This window comes from Delphinus delphis, chromosome 9, assembly GCF_949987515.2.
Source record: "Delphinus delphis chromosome 9, mDelDel1.2, whole genome shotgun sequence".
NCBI classification, from domain to species: domain Eukaryota; kingdom Metazoa; phylum Chordata; class Mammalia; order Artiodactyla; family Delphinidae; genus Delphinus; species Delphinus delphis.
This window is the reverse complement of record NC_082691.1, coordinates 92,791,535-92,805,060: the sequence shown is the minus strand read 5'-3', so window position 1 is coordinate 92,805,060 and position 13,526 is coordinate 92,791,535. Positions and strand designations below refer to the sequence as shown.

The 13,526-nt window shown below is 39.4% G+C and overlaps 1 protein-coding gene across 2 annotated transcripts in view; it reads right to left on the bottom strand.

Annotated features, from left to right (window-relative positions):
* UBN2 (ubinuclein 2) overlaps nucleotides 1–13,526 on the bottom strand; it is a 67,507-nt gene that overhangs the window by 1,778 nt on the left and 52,203 nt on the right. For both annotated transcript variants that reach the window (XM_060020971.1, XM_060020972.1), the window contains exons 14-16: nucleotides 9,692–11,242; nucleotides 3,279–3,510; nucleotides 2,757–2,846 (exon numbers count right to left, since the gene is read on the bottom strand). In XM_060020971.1, the coding sequence (XP_059876954.1) occupies nucleotides 2,757–2,846; nucleotides 3,279–3,510; nucleotides 9,692–11,242 (1,873 nt within the window). The remainder of the gene's footprint in view (nucleotides 1–2,756; nucleotides 2,847–3,278; nucleotides 3,511–9,691; nucleotides 11,243–13,526) is intronic.

Below are 13,526 nucleotides of genomic sequence, written 5' to 3'. Positions count from 1 at the left end.
GCAAGTGAGATTAAATTTCCTGCCACGACACAGCATTTAATAACTCTCAATTATTTATGTAAATGACTGGACCACACTGGTAGTGAAAACTCCAGCTGAGTCTTTGTTTTAGTCCTAACCTGGCAAAAGTTGTAAAAGGCAGGAAAGTTTGCTACTGGGAACAATGGTTTCTTAGTTTTACATATGGCTATGTAACTTTTACTGGGAAAATGCTGATCACTCAAGTTAAACTGGACATGAGTAGGGCCCAGTGACCTCTAGAGACAACAGAATATAGAGAAAATCTCTAATAGATCATTCATTGCCTTAGCAAGGAAAATTAAGCCCCCACCAGGCCTGAGAGAAAAAGAGGGAGGCACAAAGGGCAGAAATACACAGGTGTAAAGGAACAAATTATTGCATTCAGTAACAATCCTAAGGCTGGAGGAGACCACAAAAGTCACAATGCTAAGTCCACTCGCGTGAAACCTAAATTACTCGGGTGAAACATAAGCGAAACAAAAAAACTGCCTCCACTGAAGAAAAGATGTATCAATGAAACAAGACAATTATTTCAAAAGCTGTATAAACAGAATATTATTAAAATGAACTTGGTGACAACATCTAAGGAACTGACTTTTCCATTTATAATGTGGTATTATACCCTTGCATTTGTAGACAGAAATGATTTGACTTGAGGCATAATTAAATTCATAAAATGGCAGAGTGGGATTTTGCTCAAAGAAGCTTTGGTTAATTACCAAAATAAAATACTCATATTAACTGGACTGTGAAATTCTTTAGACCAGGGTTTGGTATGCCACCTCTTTTTATGAATAAAGTTTTATTGGAACCCAGCCACACTCATGCTACATATTGTCTATGACTGTTTTCCTACTGCAATGGCAGCGTGGAGTAGTTGTGATAGACTATGTGGACTACAAAGCCTAAATTATTTACTATTTGCAGCTTTATAGAAAAAGTTTACTGACCCCAGTCTTTAGATAAGGTCAGAAAATGAACATTAACTGAGCTCTTACTATGCACCAGGTACCATGCTAGAAGCTTTAATTTTTTTTTTTTTTTTTCGGTACGCGGGCCTCTCACTGTTGTGGCCTCTCCCGCTGCGGAGCACAGGCTCCGGACGCGCAGGCTCAGCGGCCATGGCTCACGGGCCTAGCCGCTCCGCGGCATGTGGGATCTTCCTGGACCGGGGCACGAACCCGTGTCCCCTGCATCAGCAGGCGGACTCTCAACCACTGCGCCACCAGGGAAGCCCTAAATAAATATTTTTGTTAAATTCTCATAAGAAGCCTATTAAAAACATCTTGTTGTCCTCAGTTTACAAGCAAGGGAAGTGAAGGTCAAACAAGTTAGACTTGCTCAAAGCGGCAGTCCTCGAATTCAAAAATCCCAGCCTGATTCTCAAATTTAGTGTCTCATACTTCAAAATGTTTTTACAATGAAAAATTATAAACTTTTAAATTTCAATTACTTGGAAAATACCGACAGTCTTATTTCCTTTCTCCCTCTGGAACAGTGGTGCTGGCCAGAAAACAAGATAATGTACCTACACTTGGACTATTGGGGTCATGTTGAACCACAAGAATCCCAGGTGTCTAATTCCTTGCAGGTTTCTACCGGTCTGCCCTCAAACATACAGCTCTAAGCCGGACTCATCCTACCAAGCTGTCATCAATACCCAGGGTGGAACTGCCTTAGTCACAGGGCAATTTTCCTTAAGCACTTAAACCTAATCAAGAAGCCCAGGAAGATCAGGACTGTTGACACTTGTGCCTACTTTGTGGTCCCCCATTTGCACAACTGTGGTTTTGTATTCATTCTCTCAAGGGAGAGTCTGGGGCAGCTTGCCACTTAGGTGCTTTAGAGGATTAATTACAACCTATTGCCTCAAGATTGTTCTAAAGCTCCCATTTCCACATTGTGGTCAACTGTAAACTTGTTCAACAATAATTTTAAATGCAGTGGCCAAAAAGAATAGTGAGGCCCCAGTCAACCTTCCTAAGTTAAGAGAGCAGCTGAGCGGCTCACAGATCCTGAAAATGGCCTTCAGAACAGTATCAGCGTTCTATGGGGGTCAAGTGCTGGTGAGAGCAAGAATCTGGAGGCCAGTGTTGTGTCCAGTGTCCACTATCCAATTTCAGATTTCAGAGCGATCTAGTTGGGCTGCAAATATATAACGTGTACAGTTTAAAATCACGTTAATTTAATCACAGCTAAGAGGCAGAGAAGTTTAATAGTTAAGAATACAGGCCATGGAGTCAGACTTCCTGGGTTTGTATCTCAGATTAAACACTTAACTACCCTATCATCTTGGGCAAGTTGCTTACCTCTGATTCAGTTTCCTGATCTGTAAAATGGGGACTGTTATCTCATTCACAGGTTTGTTGTAAGGGTTAAATTAGCTAATACATGTAAGTAGTCACAAGACTGTCCACTTAGTAAGCTTTCAATAAAGGTCAACTATGATTAATTACTGGACATGACTTTTGTACACTGTCCTATGAATTCTATTCTTTGTCATCATTTCCATATAACAAACATCTTCAAAAAGGCTCTCTGCACATGTAATAAAAGATCTCCTTTACCTATTTCCTTTCTGTAAGGTGTTTGTTGCCAATAAGGACTCAGTCACATGAAAATTAGTTTTTCCAATCTTTGTCGTTCCCTCACATGGTTTTCAGAAAAGACTTAAAATATATATTTGTAAATTTGTATAAATAATAAAGAGAGGAAGAAACAGGTGGCTTTCTTACCATTAAATGTTTGCGGTAAATGTGCAGGCAGAGGTGAGTGGGAAAGTGTTGCTGCATGCTGAGCTCCTGGCTGTAAACCCTTTAGTAAATCTGAGAGGAAAACAGACTTGTCAGTAATCTTCTTAAAACTAAGATTTGAGCCCTCTTAGATAAAAAATGAAAATAGTTTATCTAATGCAAGCACAGACCTTGACTTCTTAAACTAGAGCACATACGTTAAGAAATATTTGCATGTATAAATATAAGTGTGTATGCAAATGACCCAGCAAATCTGACTCCCGCTTATAAATTTCATTAAGATAGAAATGCGGAATAGACAGTTCACTTACAAACTATAAAAAAATTTCAGAGTCCAGTAATTTGACTTATTTTATATATATAGATGAAATAAACTGCATTTCTTTTTTAAAAATTCTATAATTTTCACTAACTCCAACTGGACTACTCTCAATTAGTATAAATTTGTGAAGTTTCCTGTTCTATCAAACTAGGTAGCCAAGTAAATAAAAGAGCCGCACTTACTCTGAGTTAGGCTATGGTGGAAAGCGGCTGAGGTAGATCCCGAGGTGGCTGTCACTCCAGCTGTGTCCGTTCCAAAGCCAAGTAGCTCCAAGGGAAACTGGAAGGGCATGGTCACTGGAACAAGGCCACCCAGCATCCCAAAAGGAGTCACATTTTGATTTGTTACAGACAAAGGTGATGTCATGAGAGTCAGAGGTGAGGCATTAGCCAATAATGATGCTCCTGCTGTGGACTGCAGAAACCAGGGGTCAAAATACATAAGAAATCAAGTCTTTAACCTGAATTGATTTATTTTACTTAATATCCTCATGGACACGAGACTATGTCTTACATCTGCTCTAACAGAAACTTTGGGAGACAGAAATGAAGACTGAAGCATAAATTACATTTCAAAGAGTGACCAATACTGGCTTTGGAAATACTTCTACTCAGCTCTTCATCACCAGTTTAGATTTCTTAACTGTTACTGCAATGCCTATATTAACACCCATTCACTCTCTTAATCAACTCATTTCTAACCTTAGATTTCCATGTTTGCTCTCAGCCCCTAGATCTGACACTGGTACTTTATTCCATATAATTTCAACTTGGTCTCTGAAAATGCGCTGTAATTTTACTGTTTGCCTTACAATCTTTTCCGACACAATACCTGCAGCTGTTGTTCTAGACTATTACTCTCTCAGATCCCCCAACTTGATACCCTGTACTTTCATCATAACAGCCATCCTGTGTCCTCCTCACCATTAGCCTTACCTGCCTCTTCCTCAGAAGCTGAACACCTGACCTGTGCCACGAATCCCACCCATGCAGAACTTTCTGTGACAAATGTCAAGCACTGCACCTTTTCCGTATTTCCTCTGCCTTCGCAAATATAGAGTCCTCTTACATTGTTTTACAACCACGCTGTTATTCCTGGCTCTTCCCCAACCCCTGGCAAAAACCTGACTTATGGATCTTCCTTTTATTATCAAACTTGCTGAATGACAGCCTCCTTTTTCCACATTATCTAGCCTCTCATTAACCCCTGAAGGAGGTTTCCAATTCCACTACTTTTTTGAACTTAGACTCCCAAGGCAAAAGGTAAATTAGAGAGTGTTTTGACACTCCCGGACCTGGGCTGTGACGCCATGTTTGTGCTTAGAAATACACTAGCACTCATGAGCTCTCATGGACAAATTACTTAAATATACTCTAGTAAGCTAATTTAATTCTTTGAACACTTTTCTATAAAGCAATTAAATAATTTTTTCCCATTTTGACTTTTTTTATGTGTACTTATCAACAAAGATTATAATCAAAATTTCGCAGTATCAGACATTATCTACTATAGTTTCTGCAATTTTGTAGCCTTATTTTATCAACTCAAAATTTCTGTGGTAAAAAACTTTACAGTTCTAAATTTGGTCAAGAAAACTGAATTCTCTGAATATTTGTTAATCAATAATAAGCATTAGCTATGGTCAGTTTTACTTTGTATGTTCATTATTTCTACCAGTAAATTATTAAGGGCTAATCATTTTATTTCTTAGTTAATGTATGAGAACAAGGTAGGTGATTTTCCCATGCAAAAATGCCACATTACATCATATATTTATACACTTAATGGTCCACAGCACTGCTGAGCAAAAAAAATGAAGAACATCCTCCCAAAGCTTTCTATTCTGGTTTTTCCACTAGTTCTCCAATAGCCTTCCCTTATCTCCTTTATTTATCTCTCAGATTTATACCTATAGTTCTGAACTCTCATCTCAGTTTCAATCCTGTTTAGCTAACCGTTTAGTGAAGAATTCCACTTGGATATCTAACACTCGCCAACTTGGCATGTCCAGAATTGAACTCATCATCTGCTACAATCACTTCCTTCTCGTATATGTTAAACGCTAGGATCAGTAGTTTCATTCTTTGCCACCACTCTGGCTTGAAACCTTAGTTTTTAAGCATCATGAAATGAAGAACAAGATGAGCTCGCAGTCAACATAACTTTTTTTGTTTTTTTAATCGCAACTTCCTCCCACACTTAAGTACAAATCGTTATCACTTTATGCTTGGACTTGACGATTTTTCTTACTTGCCGGTCTTTCCCCTCTACTGTGCCCACCATGATATACAAAATGGGTGATTTAGGAAAGAATTACTAAGTTAGAAACAACAGTGCTTCTGAAGCAAAAAAAGGATCCAGCATCAATTTAAGAATTAACAAGGGTTCTTTCTTTTTAATCTAATTCTATTTTAGTCTCAGGATAATATGGGGAACACACTCCAAGGCCATGTGCCCCAAGTGGAGCCCCCCTAGTGAGGAACATGAAACACTGCTAATAAGGAGAACTCTTCTATGCTTATCTGGAGGAGGCTAATGGAAGCATTAAACTGACAGAAAATGCAAATTAGGGCAACTTTCACAATTAAGTAACGTGTATTAGCAATAAAAAATGGCACCACGCCATAACTAACATTCTGTGCTTTTAAAAACCTTCCATAACCACTTTTGTTTATAAAGCTAAAGTGAAACACCAGATTACCTAAGTATCTAAGTTTCTCTCATAGAAGGTGGAGACCTTCCAGAAGTGGGATATCCCACTCTTGATATCATTTGGAAGCACACAGGAGAAGCTGTCAACATGCAGTAGGCAATCAGTTCGGGATAATGCCCCATAATCAAAAATAGTTTCCATGGCCTCCACATTTCATTCCTAGGGGAAGATATGAACGGGCACCTTGCTCTTCCTGTGGTGGGTATTACATTTTTCTTTTGACGACGTGTTTCATTTTGGTGAGTACATCTGTCCCCCATTCTCTACAACACCCAGAGTGATCTTTTGAAATATAAATCAGACCATACCACTCCCCTCCAACAGCTTCCCACTGAACAGAAGTACAAGCCCAAGCCCTTACTGTAGCCCACAAGGTCCTCCATCACATGGTTTGGAGTTGATCTGTGATCTCCTCACCTCCCCATCCTTCCCTGCTGTCTAGCCATGCAGGCCTGCAGGTCGTCAGGCTCTCTCCTATCTCAGCGTCTTCACATCTACCATCCCCCTCTTGCCTGGGCTCTTCGCTCTTCTCTCCAAACGGCTGGCTCCTGCTCATTCAATTCTCAGCTCTAATGCTGCCTCGTCAAAGAGGCCTTCTCCATCTCCCTGATCCACGTTAGTAGCAATCACACTTTAGCATATTACTGTTTTATTTTATTTTTATAGCGCTTAAAGTATTTTTAAGTACTTGTGTTTTGCTTATCTTCCTGCCTAGAATATACGCCCCATGAGAGGAGGGATCTTGATTCACCCCATTTCCCCAGCACCTAGAAGAGTGCCTGGCACACATTAAACACTTAGTAAACATTTGCTTAGTGAATTATTTTGGGAATTATAAAGTGGCAAAGACAGGATTCACAGAAAATCAATAAGCTGAAGGGCAAGAAAGAACAGGAAAGCCTTGAGTGGCAAGTTAATAAAAAGCAGGTAGAGATAATAATGTGAACCCAGAAAGACTTTAACTTTTGCTAACCTCAGGACCTGTCATGTTCACATCTGCAAACAGCTAAAGATGTCTTTCAGAAAGGAGTGGAATAGTTTATAGGCATAGATAGGAAACCCGTTTTTAGTGTTGGCCAGCTAGAAGGATAGGATCTAGAGGCCACAAGGTAGCTGATAAGACTTCAGTGAGATGCTATGTTAAAAAAAAGAACCTTAGGTTGACCAGAAGTTAGAAATAACCTTATTCAATTACTGATCTTTTCCTCAGTCAAACCAATAAGAAAGACAAAAAGGATCCGATATGAAGGCAGAAACACTAAGGTCTCCAAATCAGAAAGCCATTCGGAGAGGAAGAAAACCAGGGAGGAAGTAGTTATATTTTAGAAACACAAATTTTGCCACATAGTTTCCTTGCCAACAAACCAATTGGTAAACAACAAACCAAGTTGTTCTTCAGGGATAAATGATCAAATATAGGAAGGTTTCCAGGAAAAAAAAAGAACTGATAGATTCTGGAGATGACAAAAGACAGAGGGAGATTTAACTTTAAATTCAAAGAAAACAAAGCAAGTGGAAAAACAGCAATTTTTAACTACAGGAAAAAAGTCCAAAATTTATAATTGAAACCACAGTTAATGACACTTAGCTCAACAGAGACAATATTTTACATAGTCACAGATTTAACCAAAAGTTGTAATTTTAGTCTTTGAAGAAAATGGGAAAGGTAAAAGTGAGCTAAAAGCCTTATTTATCACAATGAGAAGCTGAAAGATAAGACTAAAATAAATAGTCTTCCATTCATTCTTATTTTTTGAAAACACAATTTTTAAAAAACACAAGAGAAAAAGCTAAGAGAGTTAAAAGTAGTTGACACTAGGAAGGAGGATCTGGGGCACGGAACTGCCATTTCGGTTATAATCCTCTCACATATTCCTGTAATCAAATTAAAGATTGATTTCAAAAACAGTCAACATTTTAATAAAGATAATAAAACAAGAATGTGGACTAACTCCTAGACCTTAGTTATAACTCAAATTTTAACATACAATCCCTAATCGGTTTTTTTTAATTTCTGATAAAAGCAAAATCATATAGATAAAACATCTATTTATCCTAGATTTCAGTTAATGAAGTATCAGTTAATTGAATTTTGTTCTATATTAGAATTCTAGAATTCATTCATTCCTAAGCCTACTTTAGTAAAGGCAGAGTGATGATTTGGGTTTTAAGTGTATATTGAATACCAACACTTAGCTTGTACTGAGTAGCAGAGACCCTCTACAGACACCAAGGGAAACGTATTTCATTAGATGTTCCTATTCCACATAAATAAGAGGCAGTACAAAGTTAGAGCACTTTCTTAGACAACAGAATTTCAGACATCAATAAAAGTCATATTTTCAAAGAATAACTGAGAAGCTAAGAAATAACATCATAAATGTTATATTTTTTTAAAGCTTCTTATGAAACAGAATATTATGTAAAATCCACTTTCTTGAAGAGTCTAAAAGAGTTATCAGGAAAGTATCAACACTGGTGGGATGATGGGTGGCTTTTCTTTTCTTTTTTTCTGAATTTCACCTACTGCGAACATGGATTATGTTTCAGGGGAAGGGAAAAAAGTTAAAGAAACCAAATCAGTAAAGTGAAGACAAATCTGAGAAAAGCCTCAGAATACAAAGAAGTGGCAGATAGATGGAAACAATAACAGAGAAGATGATATGAAAGGCAGAGAGATGGAATATATGAGTGCTAAAGAGTTCTCAAAAAACCTAGGCCAATGGATCAGAAAACATAATAGAACAAAATATTCTTGAGCTGAAAAAATGGGCAGGTCTGAGATTGAAAGATGTTACCATTTTTCTAGGTACACAATTAATGAAAACTAGATAAACCTAGCCATTATCTGGGAACACTTGATTTTCAAGAAACAAGAGAAAATGTGATTAGCATTTAGGCAGAGAAAACACATTACTTATAAGGGAACAAAAAGTCAGAATTGCCTCATACTTTTTTATAACCTTAATTAGTAAGTAAGGGTCAGCGGAGCAGTATTTACAAAACTTGGAGTTAGTGACCCAAGAGTCTTTATCAACTCAAGTGTGGTAGCACAGAAATTATCAGGTATGCAAGAGCTAAAGTAAAACAGCTTTCACATTAGCCTTCTTGAAAAGATTCCTTGAATTAGGTACTCCTGCTAAATGAGAGATAAATTTAAATTAAAAACTCACAAATGGGAAAAGTGTGATATAAATGGATTACCGATACTAACTTGACAGAGAATTATATATAAATAACTGTAAAATTTGTGCAAAATAAAAATTTTATTCGAAAAGACAAATGGTTAGAGGAAAAAAATAATATGAATGTCTAAATTTTATTAAATAAAAAATTATGGGGCTTCCCTGGTGGCGCAGGGGTTGAGAGTCCGCCTGCCGATGCAGGGGACACGGGTTCATGCCCCGGTCCGGGAAGATCTCACATGCCACGGAGCGGCTGGGCCCGTGAGCCATGGCCGCTGAGCCTGCGCGTCCGGAGCCTGTGCTCCGCAACGGGAGAGGCCCGCGTACCACCAAAAAATATATATATATATGAAAGTTGGCAGGAGAAAGGGGACTAGGATGGGGAAAAGAAGAGACATGTGAAGGTATGTTAAAATCATAAATGACTATTTTGTTCTGGACTTTAATAAGGTACAGTTTTAAATATGCATTTTAGTTGTGTTTTTAAAAAATTCTGAAAGTAAGCATGTAATAAAAAAAAATCCACATCCCAACAAAAATTTCATTCCCAGGTGTCTCCATCACTGTGATGTCAACATCCATAAGTTAAAAGTCATCATAAACAACTGATGATATTACAATAAAGTCATTAAACTGACTCACGAGAGAAATGACACCATCTTCCACTTTATCAGGTGAATGTGTCTAACATACATACCTGCACACTGGCTGTTGCCACTGACGACCCTGAGGCAGAGGACGGTCTATGTGGAGTAGACAACGGTTTAGTAGCACCCTGTGTTCCACTTCCTGTTCCCCCAGATAGACTAGTCCTATTAGCTCCGCTTGAGTTAAGGTTGCTACCTCTGCTGGCCGGTACATTCACTGCAATTCCACTCAAGCTATTCTTGCCGACAGTTCCAGTGGATGATGAGTTTGTTAGCTTTGGAGGGGCCTGAAGATTTTTTGTAGATGGAAGGCCTGAAGTGCGATTAGAGGGCAATAAATTCAAGGTGGGAGACTGTCTGCTGATGTTTATTCCACTGGGCTGTTTATGGACTGGGTTGTTACTGCTAGAGTGGCTACTCTGGGCCACTAGTGCATTTGGACTGGAAGAACTTGGGGATACAGTAGGTTTGGGAGTTGGGTTGGATTTAGAAATAAGTTTAGTTGATACTGAAGGCTTAGCTGACTGAGAGGGCTTGGGTGAGGCAGAAGGCTTAGGTGAGGGCAAGGGTTTAGGAGACGTGGCAGGTTTCGGAGATGCGGCAAGTTTTGGGGATGCAGCCATTGAGAAGGGAGATTTGAAACCCTGCGTGGAGATTTGTGACACCATTGCCTTGGCTAAATAGTTACTGGAGGTAGTGGTGCTAGGTACTGTCCTAGAAACCAGGGAGTGGGACCCTTGAGAACCATTTCCAGGTGTGGGAGTAGATAAGGGAAGGCGGTACATAAGTGGCTTATCTGAAGACTTAATAAGTGGGGATGAACAGGAAAGTTGGGGATTATTACTTAATTTCACCACTGGATTGGTCTGTGATTTACTAATAGTTGCTTGTAATGGAGACACATAGTTCTGTTGGACAGCTGAATGCTGGTGCACCTTTGTTACTTGTGTTAACGAAGAAGCATCTTGGGCCTCTGATGTTCCCAGAGCGTGAGAGGAGGCAGCAACTTGGGCTTGGGAAGAAGAGGAGACATGGGTCTGCGAAGAGGAAGAAGCATGAATCTGGCTTGACCTCTGTAGTCCTTGTTGAAGTAGCCTGGCTGGCAAAGGTTCTAAGGAAACTTTAGGGTTCTGAATTGAAGAACCAGCAATAAGGCCTGAAGAGATGCCAGTATGAGCTAAATCCTGGGGTTTCTTTGGTACTGGCCCTGTGTGGCCAGCAATAAGACTTGATGAATGTGCGGTCTGAGTAGAATCTAGTTTTTTGGGAGTAGCCAGTGGCAGTTTACTCATGATACTTGCTAATTTTTCCTCTCTCAGTCCTGGACGAGGTTTTGCAGTTGGCATACTTATCCTTGAGCCAGATGGAGGGCCCTTGTTCCCGTTGTTGATAACAGCTAAAGCTTCAGAAACAAGATCCAGTGCAGGTGGATGAAAAGAAAGTTCTTCATCTAGTGAGTCATCAAGGCAGATCGTCTCCTGGGCCGGTGTAGAGCTAGAACTGGTGGAGGCCACAGCAGATGTGCTAGAGCTCGTTGAAGGGCCACCAACTGAAGCCACCAAGGATGCAGGAGTTTTCTGGTCCTTTTTTGGACTACACTCCTAGCATAAACAGCATTATGTTGGAAAAACAAAAACGATTAATCAAAAATTACAAAGTATTAGATTTTAAAGGACAAAGGAATTCTCATAATTAAAATTCTACTAGAAATCTTATTTAGAGACTGTAAAAACCAAAATAATTTTCCAGAGGGTAGAGCTCCTAACTGAACTGTCCTCAAAAGCCAAAGTAACTGATGTATTGCACACAGCTGCCACATCTTAGTAAGCCATTCTAAGAAGGCTTAAAACCAAGCCAAAGGAACATTCATATACTAGGTCTACTACTAATGAAACCTCCTCTCCCCTCACCCACCTCTATCAGATCTTCAGATACTATTCCGAATCCATTTGTTCAGAGACTATTCTCTTTTTATCCTCCTTATACCTAGGAGAACTTCGGCCTTTATCTTTTTTATTTGTATTTTTTAAATCTTTTGGCCGCACCGTGCAGCATGCAGGATCTTAGTTCCTCGACCAGGGATTGATCCCGAGCCCCCTGCAGTGGAAGTGCAGAGTCTTAACCGCTGGACCGCCAGGGAAATAGAATCTTAAGGTAGAATCTTAAGATTCCACCCAGGGACTTCCCTGGTGGCACAGTGGTTAGGAATCCGCTTGCCAATGCAGGGGACATGCGTTTGAGCCCTGGTCTGGAAGGATCGCACATGCCAGGGAGCAACTAAGTCCGTGAGCCACAACTCCTGAGCCTGCGCTCTAGAGCCCACGAGCCACAACTACTGAGCCCATGTGCCACGACTACTGAAGCCCGCAAGCCTACAGCCCATGCTCTGCAACAAGAGAAGCCACTGCAATGAGAAGCCTGTGCTTCGCCACGCAGAGTAGCCCCCACTCGCCGCCAACTAGAGAAAGCCCGTGCACAGCAAAAAAGACCCAACGCAGCCAAAAATTAAAAAAATAATAATAAAAATAAATTAATTATATATAAAAAAGATTCTACCCATCTCGTATAGTATGGTTTGCTACGATACTGGCCCTCACTCTCTGCTTCCTTGCATTTCGGCCTCTTTGTATGCCTGTCCTACAGCTACCCATAGGCAGCGCATAGAGAAACTGGTACATCAAACTGGCAGAAGATTCAATTCAAGCACACTTAAATTACCTTTTCTATTCATTTTGGTATAAGTCATTTGTAATTTAGTCCACACATATTCACTATGAGCAAGGCACTATGCTAAGAAAGCAAGAGCATTAGGAATTAAAACTTGGAATACCTAAGAGAGAATATTTTCTGTTTTATCAAAAAAAATTAACTTTCTTAAAATTCAAGGAAGAGATATGAGAATTAGGGCACAGTTTAAAATATTCAAAGAGCAAAAGAATTTAAAAAGTATCTTTCTCGGGCTTCCCTGGTGGCACAGTGGTTGAGGGTCCGCCTGCCGACGCAGCGGACGCGGGTTCGGGCCCCAGTCTGCGAGGATCCCGCATGCCGCAGAGCAGCTGGGCCCGGGAGCCATGGCCGCTGAGCCTGCGTGTCCGGAGCCTGTGCTCCGCAACGGGAGAGGCCACAACAGTGAGAGGCCCGCATACCGCAAAAAAAAAAAAAAAAAAAAAGTATCCTTCTCTTAAGAAAAATATAAAGTACATGACTCATTTTATATTTATGATTAAGAAGAAATAAAACTACATAAAAATCTTTTCCAAGTTTCTTCAATTAGTTTCCTAAAAACAGACAAATCCAAATAAACCCAAACCCTTATATTATACATTAATTTACACCATGACAGCACTTCCTCTAACTACAGTAGGGAAAGCATGGAGAGAAAGGGTATTTACCACCTACTTTCTAAGGCATTAGAGTAAATAAGAATAATAAATTCTTATTTCTGTTAAGAATGCCACTACACTCTTTCTTAGCAATTTCTCTAAACTTCTATTCTAAAAAGTCGTGATTGAAAACCTCAATACCTTTTAGAAGTCTGTAGCGTAACTACATTAAGATCAAAATTGTCTGCTAAGATGAACAGCTAATGCAGATGAGACATGACTGCACTGACATGCCAACCAATCACATGATTAGTGAAAGCTGCATTACTATAAAAAGTACAGAAACTGAGAGTGTATCAAAATAACATTGGGAGTGTTACCAGTATAAAACTGCCATTTTAAGTAACTTTCTTTTAATTTTTCTTTAATATTTTTTTCTTTACAAAAATAACAGTAAATCCAGCCAAGAGAGTACTGTGTAGATTTATATTGGTAAATTGTTCAGGATATATATTTGAGCCGAAAAAGCAGATTATTCCATTTATATAAAATCTTAATTCAA